At 29.5% G+C, this 20,684-nt stretch overlaps 3 protein-coding genes across 4 annotated transcripts; 1 reads left to right on the top strand and 2 right to left on the bottom strand.

Annotated features, from left to right (window-relative positions):
- Positions 1 to 1,630: 1,630 nt before the first annotated feature.
- LOC103570090 (unconventional prefoldin RPB5 interactor-like protein) lies at positions 1,631 to 5,134 on the bottom strand. The gene is made up of 7 exons (XM_008547699.3): positions 5,099 to 5,134; positions 4,856 to 5,019; positions 4,540 to 4,789; positions 4,314 to 4,463; positions 3,815 to 3,959; positions 2,928 to 3,705; positions 1,631 to 2,860 (listed from the first exon to the last, which is right to left on the bottom strand). The coding sequence occupies exons 2-7, from the start codon at positions 4,913 to 4,915 to the stop codon at positions 2,723 to 2,725; spliced, it is 1,521 nt and encodes a 506-aa protein (XP_008545921.1). The 5' UTR covers positions 4,916 to 5,019; positions 5,099 to 5,134; the 3' UTR covers positions 1,631 to 2,722.
- Positions 5,135 to 9,951: 4,817 nt separating this feature from the next.
- Positions 9,952 to 17,700, top strand: LOC103570363 (chondroadherin-like protein). The gene is made up of 8 exons (XM_014440109.2): positions 9,952 to 11,587; positions 13,027 to 13,195; positions 13,766 to 13,899; positions 14,645 to 14,906; positions 15,144 to 15,416; positions 15,482 to 15,727; positions 15,936 to 16,137; positions 16,625 to 17,700. Exons 1-8 carry the CDS (start codon positions 11,085 to 11,087, stop codon positions 16,852 to 16,854), a joined length of 2,019 nt encoding a protein of 672 aa, XP_014295595.1. The 5' UTR covers positions 9,952 to 11,084; the 3' UTR covers positions 16,855 to 17,700.
- Positions 14,822 to 20,205, bottom strand: LOC103570112 (uncharacterized). Of its 2 annotated transcripts, XM_008547718.2 has the most exons (5): positions 19,918 to 20,205; positions 19,631 to 19,852; positions 18,988 to 19,197; positions 18,711 to 18,902; positions 14,822 to 14,897 (listed from the first exon to the last, which is right to left on the bottom strand). In XM_008547718.2, exons 1-4 carry the CDS (start codon positions 20,069 to 20,071, stop codon positions 18,760 to 18,762), a joined length of 729 nt encoding a protein of 242 aa, XP_008545940.1. In that variant the 5' UTR covers positions 20,072 to 20,205; the 3' UTR covers positions 14,822 to 14,897; positions 18,711 to 18,759. The 2 variants fall into 2 exon arrangements, with proteins under 2 accessions (XP_008545940.1, XP_053598949.1); XM_053742974.1 differs by lacking the exon at positions 14,822 to 14,897 and having other exon boundaries at positions 18,634 to 18,902.
- Positions 20,206 to 20,684: the final 479 nt, after the last annotated feature.

Here is a 20,684-nt window from a genome sequence, read left to right as displayed (position 1 = left end):
TAAAGATCCACAAAAAATATCACAAATATTATGATATCTGTCGCATACGTAAGTATTTACGTGGGCATGCTCAAACCCAGAGTAAATCACGGTTAACAAACTATACCATGAAATTTTGCCGTTTATAATATAATTTATGCATATATTAATCGAGATTGTGTGAATGAAACAAAAAAAAAAATGTCCATTTGAACGACTATTAAAAGGTTGATGACATGAGTCTGAGGAGGAAAAGTCTGTGCGCTTATACGCCACTTAGTGGTGACTCCTGAAACTACGCCTTTTTTTCAACTCCCCTTGAGCCCAACTCAATGGAATCTGATTTCAGCAATAAATTTAAACGCAATAATTGTGTAATTCAATAGCGGCCGGTAATTTTTCGATCTGTACCGAGGTCAAGTTACATTTGAATAATAAATTGATGGCATTTTAATGAAACGCGAAACCCGTAGTAAAAATAACTTTTAGCTGCAGGCAAATAAAGTCTAGCAGAAGCTTCCGACAATTTGCTTACTTTTTTTTAAAAAAAATGAGCCAGGACAGTATTAAATTTGCAGGTACTTATTTTCTGTATAAAATATGCAACAAACATGTTGTACATTCGTGCGGGTACCGTCATCTCCAGTTTCGCTGGTCAAATATTATAGCTGCGTTTATCTTTTGGCCACAGGGAACATTCCTGGATAACTCGTGCGGATGTGGAACACTGATATGTATCTTTGTCAAAGGTTTTAATATCAAAGAGCACTTTCAGAAAGCGAACTTCAAAGTCCAGAGCTCGTATTTTTGTTCAAAATTTAGTGCTTACTTTGACGGACTACTCAACCGGTTCGGGAATTTTTCAATATTAATATATAATGTTACGGCTTCTTGTTTAAGAATCTTATTGAGATTGAAATTTAATGAGTCAAAGCTTCATGTTAGACTTTTATATTAAATTTATTTATGAAATTGTTATCCTAGTATGGAGTTAAGCTTTTGAATCTGTCACTCGGTTCTATTTTAAATATGATGTCAACGTCTGTATTAGCAATAAATCATATACATTGACATGTCTATAATAATCCTAATTGACATATTCGAACACGAAAATCTCATTACTCTGACTGTATATTAATACATTGATTTTAAATTAATTTAGCGGATGTATTTCTACACTGCGAAAAATTTGGGGAGGGAACGCAGATTTAAAGCGCAAAAAAAATAAATTATACATTTTTTTTGATAACAGTTATATTTAAAAAAATATGAATGATTTATTTTTCACAAAACCTCAAGACGAATTTTTTTTGTTTTTTATCAGAGCTAACGCTAATAAATTAAAAAAAAAAAAAAAGTGTCCTTGGTTTGGTAGGAACCAAAAAATAAGTTGATGTAACTCTTGGGAGCCCTTAAACTTTTTGAAGAGACTTAAATAAAAGTTAGAATGAGTGATACGGAAGTTGAAAGGAAAGTAAGTTGCAGTAATGCCGCTTAGTTAAAACACTAAAGTTGTACTTATGTTTTAACTATCAACCTTTTTCTTTGACCAGCCGCTTAAATTATTTATTTCATAGGGAGGTAAAATAAAAAAAAACGCTCAACTTTATATTTTTTATCAACATTTTATTTTATATTTAAAAGTTGCTGTAATAAAAATATAATTATCTTAAATAATAAAAGACGAAAAAAAAAAATAAAATATACAATCTCATAAATGTAATTAATAAATTCAATTTATTAATATAATGAGGAGTTTCGAATCTGTCAGAAGCGATTTTACTGAAAATCTCTATCAATAACAAGGCAGTGTTGGATTATATATATAACTTTTAACGTTTTCTCTTGCAGTACAATTGTATTCCAACTATTGAGTTTTGAAAATCCCAGTTAATTCACTACGCTAACTTGGTAATCTCCTCAAATACTGGGCTTCAAACAACGCCAGTTAACAAAATAAATGAGTATTCAAGTAAAGAGCCAATATTTAACAGGTGGGCTGAGTAAATACTCTAGTATGCCCAAGAAAAATTTCATTACTAATAAAAAAAATTTTCTTTAGTTAATTAATACTTGTAACAGACAGCATAATTACACATTTTAATTCGTAGGTATAAACATTTTTTTCCGTCTTTATAATTTAATCCCTGATTAATCATTTTTTTGATATCTCGCTTAGTTTTCGAGAAAAATGCGATTTTTTGTCAAAAGTAAAAAATTTTATAGATTTCAATGTCTTTAATTGCTCGACTCTTAATACGAATCATGAGAGTGTGCTTTACGATCGAAAAATTCAGTTTGTCTCTTTTTTTTTTTATATTTTAACCCAGAATGTAGATTTGTCTAGGATTCAGAGAAGTCTTGTCAGACATAAAAGTAAAGGAAAAAAGATTTAAAGAGGAAAATTTTGAAAAAAAAAAAAAAAAAAAAAAAAAGAAAAACGTCTGAATTAGTCTATTTTTGAAGAAGTTACAGCTATTTGAAAAAAAGTCCTATTTCGTGGAGTTCGACAAGAATTTGCAGTCATTTGGTGGCACCACGGAAACCGTAAACTTCCCGAAAACTCTGATTGAACAAGGAAATAGAAAAATTTATTTACCACAAATGAGATAGCATTCAGTCAAAATAAAAAAAAAAAATTTTTTTAAAAGTTCGAAAACAGGAGAAAAAAATAGTCCGTTTATTTTCAGTAAAATCGATAAAGAAACAGATCCAATACCCGTAATTAATATGATCATATTTATTATTTCCTGAGTCCAGCTCTTTCCAATTTGAATTTGCTAACTGGTTTTGTCTGCCTTGGCTCATCAACAGGTTTAACAGCGACCTCCTCAACTTTAACTACTTCATCTGGCACATGTTCTTTAATCTCTCTAACAACCTGTAATCACATGAAACATTAGCGTACAAAGCAATTCAACTGATTAGTTAATTAATAAAAGAATTACATTATTATAAACAGAGCCGTGCTCGAGGTCTTCGTCGCTCTCCCCAACGAGATCATTTGTCAGAGTTTGTTTATCATTAATACTATTCTTATCACAACTATTCTTATTAAAATCAGGCGTCTTTTTCAGGATAGATTTAGGCCCAGGAATCGTCTTATAAATATCTCGGGGAGTTACTATTTCGTCCCCTTCGGACACTGGTATACTGGGCACGCTATCAGAGTGTTTGAAATAAATTCTGATGGTATCGTCTTCATCGCTCTCATCCTCGGAGTCATCGTCCTCTTTAGAGTATTCGTACAGTCTTTGTTCGATAACCGAAATGCGTCTCTTGTCCGTGCTGACCTCCATCTCTTCTTCGTTGCTGAAATATTTAACCTGGGGCTCCGCGAACGCCACTTTCTTCTCCTTAACCTTAACTTTGTCTGGCTTTTTAGCATCTACACTTTTTGATTCCGCTAATAAATTTAAATCTTTACTTGTACTACTTATTTCGTGAGCATTCGTCGCCATATGACTTTCGTCCGACCGAGCTTCTGACCGACAGTCGTTACTACGGCTCTCCTGTTCCCTGTCCTCAGTACCATAATTATTTAATTTACCCGTATTTACATTATTTAATACTTGCAACCGATAATTTACTTTAGATGATTTTTTTTCGTGAATTTCATTTGTCGCTTCTTCTGAATAATCTGAAGAATAAGATTCTGAATCAACTTCTGATTCATCGTAATACTCATCGTCTTCTAATGTGTTACCGTCATCTTCTTCTTCTAATCTAATAAATAAATACATTTTTTTTTAATTAATTACTTATAATTAATAAAAAAATTCATGTTTATTCCTTAGACCAGTTATTAAAAAAAAAGTCGAAGTAAAATGAATACCTATTAAGTTCATCTTCTAGCTCTTCCTGAAGTTCTAAGGCATCAAGTCTCTTGAATAAGTCATCCTCTGTTTTTATTTCAACTTTGTCTTTCTTTGACTCGCGTAATTTTTGTCTGAACTCTTTCTCACGTTGTCTGTGTTCGCCTAAAAAAATTTTAAAATTAAATCACTGAGCTCTACGCAGAGAAAAATGGACTTGAGTTGTCTACGAATTTTACTATGATGTTGGCTAAGCTTGAAACGGGAAATTGGGTCACCAAAAAATTATAAGAGTGTGAATTTAGCAGACATCAGACAAATGTAAAATTACTATGCTGAACTACAAAAAATATTGTGCAAAATGATCAATACAGTAGAAAATATATGTTTTAGAAGCTTATAATAATAATTATAGTATAGCATAATTTTTTGGTGACTCAACTTCCTGTTTCAAGTTTCGTCGACTGCATAATAAAATTCGTACATTTTTCTACGAGTAAAATAATTTAAAAAACTTACGCCTCCACTCATCAAGTTTCTTATCATCCCAATGCTCATTAAACTCTCGCTTATCGTCATTATTAAATATATCAAAGCAATCGGGAATCATTTTGCGCATTTCATACAAATTACGCTCTTTGTTCAAATTCTCCAGCATTTCATCGGCTTCTGTATCAACAAAAGCATAAAAATTTCAAATTATAAATTAATTTTATTAGAAGGTAAGTGATGAAATAATAATTACTTTTAATTCTACGATTGCACAGAGCGATTGCTTGAGCGGAAGTGTATTTGGCAAAGTAGCCATCGCCAAGACAAACCATTATCTCATTGGTGTGAGTTAATTTTCCCTGCATCAGTGCAAGTTTCCCAATGGGTACCATACAATTCGTAGATAATTCTCCGGGTAAAATTTTCAATCCTTCGATTACTTTTTCGTGACGTTTCTTGTAATCGTTCCATGTTTTTATTTGTTCGTTATTTATTTTCAATCTCTGTTAATAATAAAAAAATGAAACAATTAAATAAATTAATAATTTAATTAACAGAATAATAATTACCTCTGAAATAACTTTATTGAACAATTGTTGGGGATTGAATTCTGACAGTACATTTTCCATAATTACTTTAAAATTTAAATAACAAATTTGTTTATTCTATAAAATGGAATTTTAAAAAATATATTTTACCGGCTAACCCTCAGCTCAACACTTTATTTATTTTTCTATAAAACATTATTCATATAATCACTATAGTTTATATATTTATTATTACTGTAAGAAAATATTTTATTTATAATTTACAAGGTACTTATTTATATTATTTAATTATTGTAATTATTTTTGGGAGGTAATTTAGATTTTTAGGTTACATATAAAAAATAACTGTTTCATTTTTAATATACTATATATTTATGTATACTGTATATATTTATTCCGATTACTGATAAAATAAATGTCATTGTTATCATTGTCCGGTAATTTATAGAAAATTATTCATGATTATTATTTTATTTTTATTACAAATTCAATAGCTTGAGTAAATTAAAATATTTTTCAAATTTTTTTACAGCTGTCACTTTCAATTTGAATTATCTAAATTTTACCTCTTCTATTAATTTAAATTATGACAGCAGTTAATCAATTGATTTTAGTTAATTACTTTTGTTGCCTTTTATAAAAATAAAAAAGAATTATTTATTTTTTAAATTAATGAGTGTGAATGTAGCAAACATCAGACAAATTCAAAATTGTAAATAAATAGAGAAAATAATTTAAAAAATCAAATTTTTAAAAAATGCATTTATTAATTTTAAAATTTTTTAAATGCGCTTTTTTTTTTAATTTAAATTTTTTAATTATTTACTGTGTTTATTACTTTTAAATTTGTCTAATGTCTGCTACATTCGCATTCATTCAAATTACCGCAATTTTTTGAATTTTCAATTACTCTCATAAAACAATCTGGATTTTACTTTAAAGACTACGAATGAAAAATAATTCGAATACTTAAAATATCTAAAGTATTGAGTAATTATATATATATATATATATATATATATATATATATATATATATATATATAAATGTAAGCCATTAAATAATTCCCACCCGAAATTTCTCCCCTCTATTTTTCTAATTCTGCATTTAAGATAAGACTCAAATCACTTGGGTCAAGGTTAAGGTCAATGTAATTCCTATTCTTGTATGTAATTCCTACTTAATCGTTATAATTTTAAATATTAAATTCAGTTACGGCGAAAGTTCAACTCCTGTAAGTTTTCAAAATTTCTCCACATTTTTATATATTTATTAATAATTAATAATACGATTAAATATTCAATTTGTTAAAAATAGAAAAAAGTAACCAAATTTACAGGTTAGGATTTAAAATTAAGTATATATTATATTTTAGATTCAACATGGACATCAAATTTGCAAGAGTCCTTAAAATAGTTATTACTGCGAAACTGGGAATCATTTTCGGGCTCGGATTGTATAAATTGCAACGAGCAAACAATGAAAGCAACAATAATATTTATCCTAGGAAATCTTATTAGTTCTATTGGCCATGAAAAATTATGGCGGGATTTTTAAATTTGTATTTAAAAATTAAAGTCAATTCATAGTAAAATAAAAAAACAATGTTAATTTGTAAATAAAATATGTTCATATATTTATTCAAATTTTTTATAAAAAATAATAAGAGTATTATTCATAACCTTGTAATCGTTTACTCATTATTTTGAAAGCGCTTATCTCGGTTTTAGTGTGTGAGGTCAATGTTTCTAGACAGTCTCGAAAATATTCTGTTGTAAAACAATCATTTCTGTAAAAAAACAAAGAAAAAACAAACAATTAGTGAGTTACAAATTTTATAAAAAAAAAAGTTATTTCAGAAGTATTTTTAATAGTGAATTTAAAAATTTGAGAAAAATCGAACTATAAATAGTACTTTTCATAAATTTTAAAAAAGTTGACCCATAAATTGAAATTTTAAAAATTTTACAAACGAACGAAAACTAAAATTTTATGTAGAGTCAAAATATCAGAATATTTTGTTAGAAATTTTTAAAGACTCGAATATATTAAAAATGTCAAAGTTTATCGATCAATAATTACCTGCATGTATTATAAACGATTGTTTCCTGATATAAACTATGGCACTCTTGGCAAACGTTGTCTAGACTCTCGAACATTTTCTTATCATAAAACCCCTTGCAGCCGATTTCTTCGAATGACCACTGCGACAACTTGTCATTTTCAATTGCTTCGAAAGGTGATATTACGATCCACATTATCATCAATAATTTAATCATCTCAATAATAAATATATTTCTTTAACAAAAAAAAAAAAAAACCAAATTAGCCACTTGAAATCTTGTTTTTTGTAAAAAAAAAATCTAAATAAGTGGATGAATACTCACGTCTGTCTGATCAGGTTTGAAGATTTTCGAGACTGTAGAGACAAAATGTTACTGTTCAGAACAACTCCCTCCAAGTGAAACTCGTTTCAATATTATTATTATTATCATGATCGTTAAAACGACTTTTAAATAATTTATATTTATAACATTTTACTGCATTTTAAATTTTAAAATAAAACTCGACAAAAAGCTATAAATAGACTTGTAAAAAAAAAACATTTAAATAACCGGAGGACTAAAAACGAGTCCTTTAACGATAGTTGTTAAAAAAACAGGTATTGCAAATGAAAAAAATGCGGTAATCCATAAACTCAAGGCCCACTAATTGTTTCTTGAGGATCCAACTGCTCCCTAATTGCCTGCTGAAGAATTTATTACAGAAAAGTAAAAAATACTCTAGCCTTGTCAAAAAAATAAATTATTATAATTATCCTAGTCCAGTGATGCCCAACACTAAAATAAGTAGTGTTTATTTTTAGTCACGGTCCATTTAAAAAAACCCAACCAATCGTTATCTCGATCTTGAGTTATTGACTGAACTTTTGTCGAAAAGGGAAGAATTTGTTTGTCAACCGAAAAAAACCAAGAAAATATATATAAGCCATCATCTCCGAGATATTTACTAACAAGATATAGATATAGAATGCGACTTGTCGGCGCCAATAGCTTGTATCGCTAGATTTAATTGAACTGCTTTTGTTTTCCATTGTCTATTTCCTGGGCTCTGGGTTACGAGGGAGAACCCAACAGACAGATCGGTTATTTCCATTCTTATTAATTTTATTATAAAAATCAGTGGTCAATTGTGTCGTCATCAGGTATCGAGCCAAGTAAACGTTTATTTTAGACCTTGTAAAAAGTGTTAATACGCGTATCGAGTTTTGTATGCAGGAAGTATCGCGTCTCCTGTAAATCGACTTGGCGCCTCGATGCAGATTCAATATTTATTACCCAGACAATAACGTAACTTTTAATCTTATATATATTTTTTTTTCTACCTACATAATGTCTCTAAAGTACAAAGCTATCGACTTTTTTCAAAATTTTACGTACTGCTGTCACAAACACAAATTTCCTGAAGACAAATTTGATAAATTTGAATTACTTGAAATTTGAGCACCATGATCAGGTTGTAGATTTACATAATTCGCTGTAATTTTTTAAGTTTTCAAAGAAATCACATGAAAAATAACTTTATAGGTAATGTAATGATAAGAAATAGATTAAAGTGTTTTTAAAAGGAATTTATAGAATGTATAATATTCTGTCGTAATAAATATACAAAATAAAATAAAAAAAAAAAAAAAAACAAAACAAGCTACCGATACAGTAGCAGAAAAAACCGGCATCGAGGCGCCAGGGATAAGAAATTGTAATAAAAAGGCGTATAAACGAATAACGATAATATCAGTAAAAAATAATAAAAATAAAAATAAATTTGCCGGGAGTTACGTCTCATATATATTTGTCTCGATTAATAAAGAGCATTTGAGAGATTAAGTTTTTCTCATGTGTACCACCACGGCCCGACAATCCGAGTCTGTCTGAACTGTAATAAATATAAAAATACAAATAGTTGGCTCGAAACTTGGGTTCGTGGGCAGTGCCAGTGCCAGTGAGTGGCGAGGGTTGGGTTGATATATTTATATATGTATTATTAATCGTAATATAAGTGTGTAAAGTAGTAAAAGCGTAATATAAGTTGCTCAGTATCGGAGTGTAGTCGCCGATGGACTTATACTTTTAATTTATTTTATAAACCCGTTATTTATCATAACTTTTTGCTGCGTAACTCCGAGTAGCGGTTAAGTGAAGAGGGTGGGCGCGTGTCATGACGGTCTACGTTCGTTACGCGCGATCGTCCGCGAGGCGCCCAGTTTACATGATAGTGTGCGTTGGCGCCAGGCTGCATTCTCCCATTTGTCCTCTTAAACATCAGCTCACAAACTCTTTATTCTTACTCTCGGTCTTGTACTGGTGTACTGCTACTTAAATTATCAATGCAGAATTCAATTCCCCACTGACACTCATCCCATTATTCATTGCTATTCATTTTAAATTCAAATAATTATTACCGCCATTCCCATTATTTATAAAATATCTGGTGATTATAATTATAATTACAATGAGTACCTTCCTCGTTGAGGTAGACGAACCATCGGGCGTCCCTGGAATGCAGCATCCACTCTCTGTACCAAGGAATGCAGCACTCTCAAACATTTGTCTTATTTTATTTTTATTTTTATTTATTTTTCACTTGTCCTCTAATTCTTATTTATCTTCAGACATTTGTTTTGTTTTTACGCACGTGGTTTAAATCAAACTGAACCATCCCCGATCTTTAAAGTAAAATTTAGAAATCTAAAATACATTTTTTTATTTTTTTATCCCCATACAAAATTTTCTAAATACCTCAACAGTCTGACGATTCGCTCGGGACCGATCTCTGGAATTTTTTCTAAAAGTGAAAACCCAAGAAAACACTCGGTATAAAATAAAAAATATAAATAAAAAAAAAACCAACTGAATTTAATTGAACTAAATTAAATTAAATTTAATTACTTTTTGTTATTTGTCCGAGGTGGACGACACGACAAACGTCCCTGGAATGTTGCTTCGACGGCTCTGTGACGCCGTCGTGATCTTGCACATCGACTCTTATAAATCTATATACACATATATTTATTGTTAAATAAATAAACAAACAATATATCCGCGGACTCATTAATTTTCAACTGTCCATCAATAATTTGCATTTAAATTTGAAAAAAAAAAATACAAATCAGATTACCATTAGATGAACCGGATAAACTGAATTATAGAAGCCTTGCATTACTCGTCACTGCGACTTAAATTACTCGTCACTTAATGTAATGAGATTACTTGATTTAAATTTATTTTCTCGTACTAGTACTTGTAATTAATTTAGTTATCGCAGTTGATTGTGGTGGTTAATTTATAAACAAATTAACAACGATCGTTATGAATATGATGATTTATTATCGTCGATGTGAAAGAAACTCATAGAGTCCGTGTAGGGGGAACATGCGTTACGTTCCGAGTATAAAATCACGCGTAAGAGTCTTCGGGAATTAATAAACTCGTGAGTTCCGTTACGTCAAGATTGACTTTTGGTGACATAGTATTCGAAAATTTAAATTTAAATCACTAGAGACAAATTTATATGAAAGTACATGCAGTAAAAAATATAAAAGTTGACATATGATTAAAGCAAGCCAATGAAATGTAACTTTAAGTGACAGTTGATGCGTAATCTGGGTATGGAGATTTAAAATCTCATTTAAATCCACGTGCAGAGTGTCAGTTTTAATAAATTTATTATTATTATTATTTGAATATTGTTAAATAAAAGTATTGTGAGATTAGGATTTGTATTGGGTCTTTTAAAATAGTGTGGAGTATAGCGGGGGAGGGGCGACTGATTATGACAGTTGGAGTTGAGGGGGGAGTACGAAGGACGTTTTCCGTCGTTGTTACAAGACGACACAAGTTAAGTTAATATAATAAGTTGATAGCAGTAGAGTCGGTACAGTACGAGTGTTGTCGCTGTTGCACATTGTTGTCGGGACGGGGGGGAGAGGAGAGTAAATGAATATAAGCATAAGCACAAGTACGCTCGTGGACGTATAAGAGGTAGAAGTAAAAGAAGTAGAAGAAGTGGAAGTAGAAGTGTAAGAAGAAGAATAAGAAAAAGAGAAGTGAGAATAAGAAGGCGAAGAGGAGAATAAGAGTAAGAGTAAGAGTACGCGCATGGTCTGTCCCGGATTGGATTGCCGAGTGGGGTATTTGGATGGTGATTAGAAGAGTCGGCGCGTTCCTGGTTGCTGGTCAATCGCAACACAATGTCGGGACTACTATACACACTGCTCGGTCTTGCAGCGAGCGCGAGTCTTCATTGTGCGGTCAGGCGCGAAATAAGTCCGTGCACTTGTAGACAGGAAAAGTATTCACCGCCAGCGGGTGTTGTCACTTCGTCGTCCAGTGTATCGGAATCCCCGACGATTATTCCTGGAGGTGTTGCCATATTAACTAGTCTTCCCACTCGTACTGCGGGAGATGGGGGAGGTGGGGGTGGGGGTGGTGGAGGTGGTGTTATTGGTGATTCTGGTATTGGTGCTAGTGGTGGTATTACAAAACCTCCCAAGTATGGGGAAAAAATATCGGTTATGTGTGAAAAAATGGAGTCTTTCGGACAGGTCGCAGATGCACTACGCGGTAAATTCACTCCTGGACAGCAGATTATCCTCAAGATATCGCACTCTCAGCTCAAGGATATCTCGAGGCACGACTTCAAGGAGCTTCAGATGTCCATTTCCAGGCTCGAGCTCAACCACGATCACTTGAGGTAACAGCCGACCAGTACACCCTAAAGTTTTTCACTCCCAAAGACCACCGAGGTTTTGTTCAGTAATCCAACTTCAGTATCGTCTTAGACTAAATAATAATAATAATAACAACTGAACATAAATACTGATCCGGTCGTTGCTTTCAGTATTATCGTGTTATAAAAAATTCCACGACCCAGGTCAACAGTTCCTCGACGAATGTACTCGCTCGCACATACATGCTCACTGGCATTTAAAACGTCTACGCGATTACTAAATAATAGATATACATTTATGTATATTTATATACAAACATACATACATCCACGTATATAAATATATATATACATACATTGTATATATTGAATAGTAATTAATATAATGCGTGATTTATGGTGAGCACGTGGTTTAGTTATTGTCTGACTAAATCACTGCGTAACTACTTGTCACGCGATCCGATAACTTATTTTATTAAATTTCATTTATTTATAATTTTTTTTTGTTGTAACTTGTGTTTCTACGCTGTGAGAAAACAAGACGCACAAATAACAATAAAAAAAAAAAAAAAAAAAAAAAAAAAAAAAAAAAAAACGATGAAATGCACATGGCGGGTGACCCGTGATAGCTTTTAATGCCACACCAGAGTAAGAGATTGATCGATAATTTCTTACATTATATACATATCAACAGTGTGTACAAGTGGGAATTCATGAGGGAGATAACAACAAAGGCGCCAGAAATGTCGAAACCTCGTTGATTTTTACGATAACTAATTTTTTAAAAATATTTTATTGTCAATAAATAAAAAGTTTTTTTTAAAATTATTAACTTATTGTCTGTTAATTATTAATTATTGCAAATGGAGACGGGAAAATAAAATGATCGGGTGTTTGTCGTAATAATAAATTAATAAATAAATAAATAATGATAAAGATGATAGTTGTATTGACCTCTTTGACAGAGCAATGTGAAATATTTAATCGTCTTGTGTGTTCGTGTGCGCTACACATTTATCACTGTAAGAGTAATTAAATAATAAGTCACAACGACCTGGTATTATTAACTTAATAATTAATAATCATTTGATAATTAAAGCTAAAAAAAACGTCAATTATTTTTTTTATTTTTATTTAAAATTTTTTCCTCATACTAAATTATTAATTATCTCATAAATTAAATACATTTTAAAATATCTCTTATAAATATGATTCAATAATCAGGAATTTTTATTTTTGTCTAAATTTAAATTTGTGCGGTGATAGAGAATAGAATCAGTATTTTTATAACTCGAATTAAAAATAGAAAATATCGTCACGTTTTTATAGATCGGAAGGTCGTACGGTTTTAAATATAAGGAATTGATTCATCGGGTGGATAAATTTAAAAAAAATAAAAAATAAAAAAAAAAAAACAAAAAAAAAAAAACAAAATGATATATAATTAAAATGTTAAATTTCAGTACCGTAGATGGGGAAGTATTTGCTGGACTAAGTAGAACGATGTATTTAAATTTAGCGGACAATGAAATACCCTCGATACCGCGACATATTTTGTCACATTTACCCCTGCTGATAACACTAGAGCTCAGTAGAAATCGGATAACTCGGATCGATGTCAATGACTTCAAGGTATATATATATATATATAAATACGTATATATTATTATATCATATCGCTTACAAATATTTAACAATACCTATAGGCTATAGCTAAATAAATAAGAGCAGCTTGACTTTATTTTTTTTCGATACGAGCAATCGGAGCTGAGGAAAATGATAAACATATTTTTCTTGGTTTAAAATAATAATAATAATAATAATAATAATAATAATAATAATAATAATAATGAGTTACTCATGTTATTATTATTTAAATTAATTACTCTTTGAAGCTATTACATTATGCATAAACAATACACCGAGTATGTCAATGAGTAATTATTTTAATGAAAGCTAATGATGAATGTAGTTGTTTGTAATAATATTTGCACGTGACCAAACATCATCACGCGTTAACCATGTGCTCAATAGTATTATCTTATATTTGTTATTTTTATAAACTCTTTATCGGGATTTTTTATTTTTATTATTATTATTTATGCTGCATTTATTTGTTTAGTTATTTTATTAATTTTTATTTTTTCTGAAGCTTCGGATATTAGTCTATTATGATAAATAAATAAATAAATAAATTTACAGTATAATCCATCATTGCAACAATTATTGTTAGCTGGTAATCCAATAACTGAAATGATACCCGGATCATTGCCGCCGAGAATAAATAAATTACATGTTGGTAGAAATCACTTGCGTACATTAAACCGCACACTTTGGTAAGTTTTTATCATTATCATTTTTTTTTAAATTGCCCGCGAAAATTATTACTGTGACTTTAATTTAATTTAACGATTGAGTTTTTAATTACTAATTTTTTTTTATGATTGTATTTTTGTTTTTCAAACAAATTTAAAATTATAAATAATTAAAAAAAAAAAATATTAAAAAAAAATACACTTATTAATTTTTTAATTTTCCAAATGTGCATTTTTTTGAAATTTTATTTTATTAACTATTTACTATATTTATTAATACATTCACACTCAAAGTTAGCTGACGTCTAAAACGATAAATTATAAAAAAAAAAATATTTCAAAAAATTGCACCTATAGCTTTTTCAATTTTCTACACATGCATATTTTTACTTTATTTTTTTTCGTCACTGATTTGTCGAAAAAAAAAATCCGAAAATTTTTAATCGTCTAATTTCAGTGTCATATTTTTGAAACCTCTTTTATTTTAAATTTACGCTTGCAATTATTGAAAAAAAAATCTGACCTTGTAAAGAAATGAATAAACCGGAAGTAATATTAATTTGGTTATAAACTTAATAATATAATTGTTAAGTAACGTAATTAAATAAGTGACAATTAATCATTTGTCTCAATTTGATCTTGTACACAGCAAAATTGAATTAACGTCATCGTATTTTGTATAAAAAAGAATAAATAAAAAAAGAAATGATTAATAAATTTAGATTAGTGAATTAAGTTAAATATAAACTAAAGGTTATTTTTCTAGTGACTTGAATCAATTGGAATGGCTGTTTATAAATTCCAACGAACTAACGTCTCTCGACGGGGAATTACCCACGTCAGGTCATAATTTACGAATGTTACACGCTATGGACAATAAATTAACTCATCTACCGCCTGAATTTCGTCAACTACATCGGCTAGAAATGTTATTTCTCCAGCACAACAAGATACGTAGTCTCGACGGTACTCTACAAAAAGCCTCAAATCTTAAATACTTGGAATTGTCTTACAACGAGCTGCAAGAAGTGAGTTATTAAAATATTTACTTGTTACTTATTACAAATTAGGATGCCATTAATTTGTTGAATAAACCTTTACTTGTTAAATAAATTATTTAAATTTTAAATATTCATTTAGACCAATCTACTGACATTATTCTGACAATTTGTTTCCGGTTTCTGAATTATAAATTATACTTTTAATACTCATACTTAAACCGAGTGACAAAAGCTGAATACATTTTTGTTTTTTTTTTTTTCCAGCTGACGGCCGAGGATTTCGTGGAGGCCGAGCTGCTGGAAGACCTCGAGCTGGGCCACAACTCGCTCAAGTCATTGGGAGGTGACACCAACGGCAACGGGGACGGAAACGGCAGCAAAAGCGCTCTATGGCCGCTGAGATCCCTAAAGTGTCTCAATTTAACGCACAATGAATTGAGCGAATTTTCATTCGTGTCTTTACGCGGACTCAAGGAATTGCGTCTCATTGATTTGTCAAGTAATCAAATCGCTCGCGTTTTTCGAGGCCCTATTGAAGTATGTCCGGAAAAAAATTATTTAATGTATTTATTGCTATAATTAATATCATTTTTTTTTTTTAGAATCTTGTAGATGAAGACGGCGAAGAAATACCTGGTGCGAGTATACAAGAACTACGATTACAAAATAATAAATTACAGACACTTGAAGATTCACTATTTGTGGGTATGCGCGAATTGCAACGATTGAATCTAAGCCACAACGCACTTGGGCCCACAATTGGCTCGCAGAAATTTCGTGGTCTTGAAAACTTACGTAATTTAGATTTGTCACACAATAAATTGACAACTCTTGAAGATATTTCAGAAGTAAGTTTCCCCTTATTACTACTCTCTAAAAACAAATTAGTGAAAATCACTATTTAGCAGTAAATAGTCACTTATTGCTACTGAAAAGTATACCATTATTTGAATTAATACTTTTCAGTAGCAAACAGTGAATAGTCTATTTTCACTATTTCAAGTTAACAGAGTAATCAAATTGATAAAAAAATTTTCATATTGTATAATTTATCAGGCAAGATTACCAGCGCTTGAAGAATTGATAGCCTCACACAATAGATTAGTGACATTATCAGACCGTGATTTTCGTGGTTTTCCAATTCTATGTTCCGCTGATCTAACGATGAACGAAATACGTTCACTTACTGCTGAACTAGTTGCCAATACGCGCTGTACAGTACACGGTGTTCCTGATATATTACGAATATATCTACAAGGTAACCTTTTATATTTTTTTTACTTAATTGCACATCTTGGATACGAAAGTAATAACTATTTGATAATCTGACTAGTAATCCGTGATTGACCAAATCACATTGCTTACTATTTTTTTTATTTCATCTGCTGCACTAGTAACCCTATTAAGTGAAGCTTCTACATTTATTATTATTATACTGATAAAATAATATTTAATTATCTATCTAGTAAATTTATGCATAGTAAACAAACAGCAAGATAAAAATTAAAAAAATGAATATTATAAAATGATAAAATAGAAGATGATAAATTACATTATAATCTGTTTATTAACTTGAAACATTGTTTGTGTGGAAGAGATATCTTGGCGCCCGTCGATTCATTAGTTTAATTCGTCTACATGTTTTTTTAATTTTGTTTAGTCTATCATTAAATATTCGTCTGTCGAAACTGTATCGTAATTTCAATAACACGAAGCTTAATTTATTTATGTGTTTGTTTAAACAGATAATCCGGTGTTGTGCGACGCAGCGCTGGTAGATCTAACAGTCGCATTAGAAGTCAACCACGCAAAGGTTTATGGTACTGCTAAACAATGTCCTGCAGTGGAAAGTCCCGCTACCGAGGCGACATCTTTTGTACCGATACAGCCCTCCTCGGATTTGTTTTACGCGCCAGCGGTCGCCGCTGCCGATACCTCTGCTAATATATCATTCGCTGCGACACTCGAGCAATAATTTAATTGTTGTTAATTATAGTTATAAATATAAACAATTTATAAATATATATATACTTATATATATATAACAATAATTGATTAACTATTACGTTAACAGATGATAAGTGTCCCGTGATAAAAAATAGATTAGAGGTATGAAATTATATAAAAAAAATTTTTTTTATTCTCAGTAAAATGAAATCCGTCGGTTTCTTTCATGACAATTAATACCGGTTAGAATTATGATTTTAAATTCAATTTTATTTGCATTGAAGCTCGTGTTTTAGTGCAGGTAATTGTGGTAAGTAAAGTGTGCGGCGGAACAAAAAACGGTTTCATAGTTCGCGCGGTGGCAGCGCTTGCCTTCGGCTCGAGTTAACCTCGCCCTCGTCTGAAATCGTCTTGTTTTATCTCCCGCCGTAAAATTTACTGTTTTAAATTCAAACGAACTAAAATAAATAAATATTTTTCCGAAACAATTGCCTATAAATTCGTATTACTAATATTTAGAGGTTATTAATATTTAATAAACTAATTTTGCTTTAGTTACTGAATAAAATGATAACAATTTACATTATTATGACTATTGAGATTAATAGTTGATCATGAATAGTAATATATAATTGTTAAAAAATATAAAAAATAAAAAACACACACGTAATGTCTTAAGACTTTAGATTATAACTAATAAATAAATTATTATCATTAATTATTGTCATTAATTATTATAATTATCATCATTTAATTGTAGGCATTGTATGCATTGTAAATAGTTTTCATTAATAATTTTTCGTTAACTACGAGACCAACCATTTTAAATTAGCTGCCATTGTAATAACTAAAAAATTTAAAAAAACAATTACCCGCATTAATTAAAATTAGTTATTATTAACGGTTAATTAATTTAGTTGGTAATCAATCAGTATGTTATTTTGTCAATGATTATAATTATAATTGTAATGAAATTTAAATAAATGTAATATTTTTTGACTTACAAATTGTTATAATAAAATGAAATTTAATAAATAAATTTATTGTTATTATCATCAAATTATTTTATAATTTTAACGGGAAAGTCATTGCAGGGACGAATTATTTAATAACCAAATGATGGTATTGGTAAAAAATTTGTAGTTAATTGAGTCTTTAAGTAGACTCATAAATATATATTATTAAATCTAACCGATGATTGTTATTATTATTACATGGAGGGGTCAATAAAGCGAATAAAATTTGTTAAATTGTACTACTCACTTATGGCATTTACAAATGACTAATTCAATGTGGGCGACTGATTGACCCATCATTTGACTTTTGCCAATCGACAATTGTTATTGACGCATATATTAACATTTATATCTATATATATGTAGACATATATCATTATTTATCTTGGAAAGATCAGGGTAGAAAATTAAAGTGGAAAATTAACCTAAGTCCCGATTCAAATATATTTTTTACGTCTTTTCTTTTTTTACTTCCCACTATGAAAATTTTAAATTTTAAAAAACGTAAAGACAGAACTGTTTACACCTTTATTTTTTTTAAACAGGTTCTGAGCTCGAAAACAGCGAGAAGTTTTAGGGTTGCCCCTCAGAGTAAACTGTTTTTCAAATTTTTTCTTTTAGACAATAAATCAACTTAAAATTTCAACTTGGATTGAAAACGTATTATTTAATTGAAAAAAAAAAAAAAAAAAAAAGTTATATTTTAAAAATAAACTAATTATTTGACATCTAATTAGAAGTGGATTTGAATTGGACGTAAAGATTCTTCCAACAAATAATCATGGCTCATGTGGAAAATTTTTAATTAGAAAAAATAATTTTTTAATAATAACATTCGCTAATTATGAAAATATACTTAATTACTTACAATTACCGTAGATCTTGTATAATACATGTTTTTTTATTAAATATAATAATTAAGGACTGAAAAATTGATTGATAAACACAGCTCGTATTTTAGGAATGAAAATTATTATATCCTGGAGAGTGTAGTCTTTAGATAGATCAATGTTTAAATTTTTTAACTGATCGTTGTCTAATGTTGGCACTATCGATTGAACTGAAGAGAAAGTTTAATTAATAAAAATGAAAATAAACCAAAGTAAAAAAAATAAATGAATGAACAAGTTATATAATATAGTTACCTCTCCAAACAATATTATTATAATTTAGAAGTTGTACATAATAATATTCTTTCTTTGGATTTTGATCGAAGAAATATGTTATTTTTATACAATCATGATCGTCGAGTTCTTTAAGATCTAAATGTATGTTTAATTTCTCTTTGAATACTGCCGCCGCTTTTTTTAATGCATTCCATTCTTTTATTTTCTGTTCTTTTGCTTTTTCATGACCTTTATTTTAAAAATATAAATCTATTTAATACGTAAATAATAATGATAATAAATTTTTGAAATCTATGTCAAAGTATTAGAAACCTATCGTCGCTGATTATTAATGAAAATGATCATAACTACTTTTTATTAATTAATCATAAAACAGCTATAATTTTAAAGTTAGCAGACAACTAGCGATTTTTGGATTTTTGTTAACAGTTTAAGAAAAAAAAAAAACTAAAAAAATGCACATGCAGAAAATTAAAAAAACTACAAGTGCAATTTTTTAAAATAATTTTTTTTTTTTATCATTTATCGTTTAAAAAAAATCAAAAAATTATTAGACGTCGGCTGATTCCAGTCTTATATACAGCTATGAGAATTTATGAGAATCTATCGGATTTTATGAGACTTTTTAAGCAAGGTAAATTTACAAAATAATTAAAATTACCAGCTTCCAAATCAACCATTTCGAGAGTTAATTCTTCTTTTTTATTTTTTTCATGTTGAATTTCTTCTCGCAACTGTTCTATTTGTTGATTATTATTTTGAATTTTTTTACTCACAACTTTTTGAGAGAGAATAGTATTTTGTAATTGATGATCTAATTCTTTACTTTCATTGTGTAATTGGCTTATGGTGTCTTTATTTACTTTTATTTTATTCTTCAACTCTGAAAAAAAAATTAATTAACAAATAATTCAAAAAATTACATTTTATAATTTATTACAAATTTACCCTTTTGTTTAGTAGTAAAAGTATCAATAAATGTTGTTACTTTACTATTAGTCTCAACAACGAATGCAGATAACCTCTGAAAAAAAGCTTCTTCATTTTCACGACTCTGTAGAATATCTTCAATATTATTGACTTCGAAGTCACTGGTTTCCATTTTTTATTTATTTTAAAATAATAATAATATAAAAAATTTTTATTTTAAATTAGTTGTAATGTAATTCTTTGGACACCGATACTAAATTTCTCGAAAAATGTAAACAAAATAGAACCGTAACGGATTTATTTGAATTCTATCGAGGCTGAGCCTTTTGGAAGGAAAATTTCCTAGATTATAAGTCTAGAAATATTTTAAATTTCACTACAGAGAACTAGAGATCGGAAAATGACTGCAGCGCCACGAGACGACAGCGGGTTTTTTAAAAATTGTTTCAATAATTTGTCGCTACGATTTAAATATTTTTTCATTCAAAAGAAAATACAAAAATGAATTTATAAAAAATTTTCCACTTACTGATACATAAATTAATGATATTCAAATTATTGACATTTTAATTGTTGACAAGATGACTATCCGGTCAATGAAGTTTCAAACAATAGAAATGTCATGTATGAATAAATTATACGCGATAGACAAAAGATCGCAAGAAAATGAAAAATGGGTTTGACGCAAAGGTGTAAACAAGTGCGTCCTGAATTCGCTAATGTTTGCATTAGACTAGAATATATGGAACTTGATCTGTATATAAGCCAGCGCGAAACTTGCAATT

Source organism: Microplitis demolitor, chromosome 1 (assembly GCF_026212275.2).
Source record: "Microplitis demolitor isolate Queensland-Clemson2020A chromosome 1, iyMicDemo2.1a, whole genome shotgun sequence".
In the NCBI taxonomy this organism is placed as follows: domain Eukaryota; kingdom Metazoa; phylum Arthropoda; class Insecta; order Hymenoptera; family Braconidae; genus Microplitis; species Microplitis demolitor.
The sequence above is the reverse complement of the archived record's forward strand: the minus strand, read 5'-3'. Positions and strand labels throughout refer to the sequence as shown.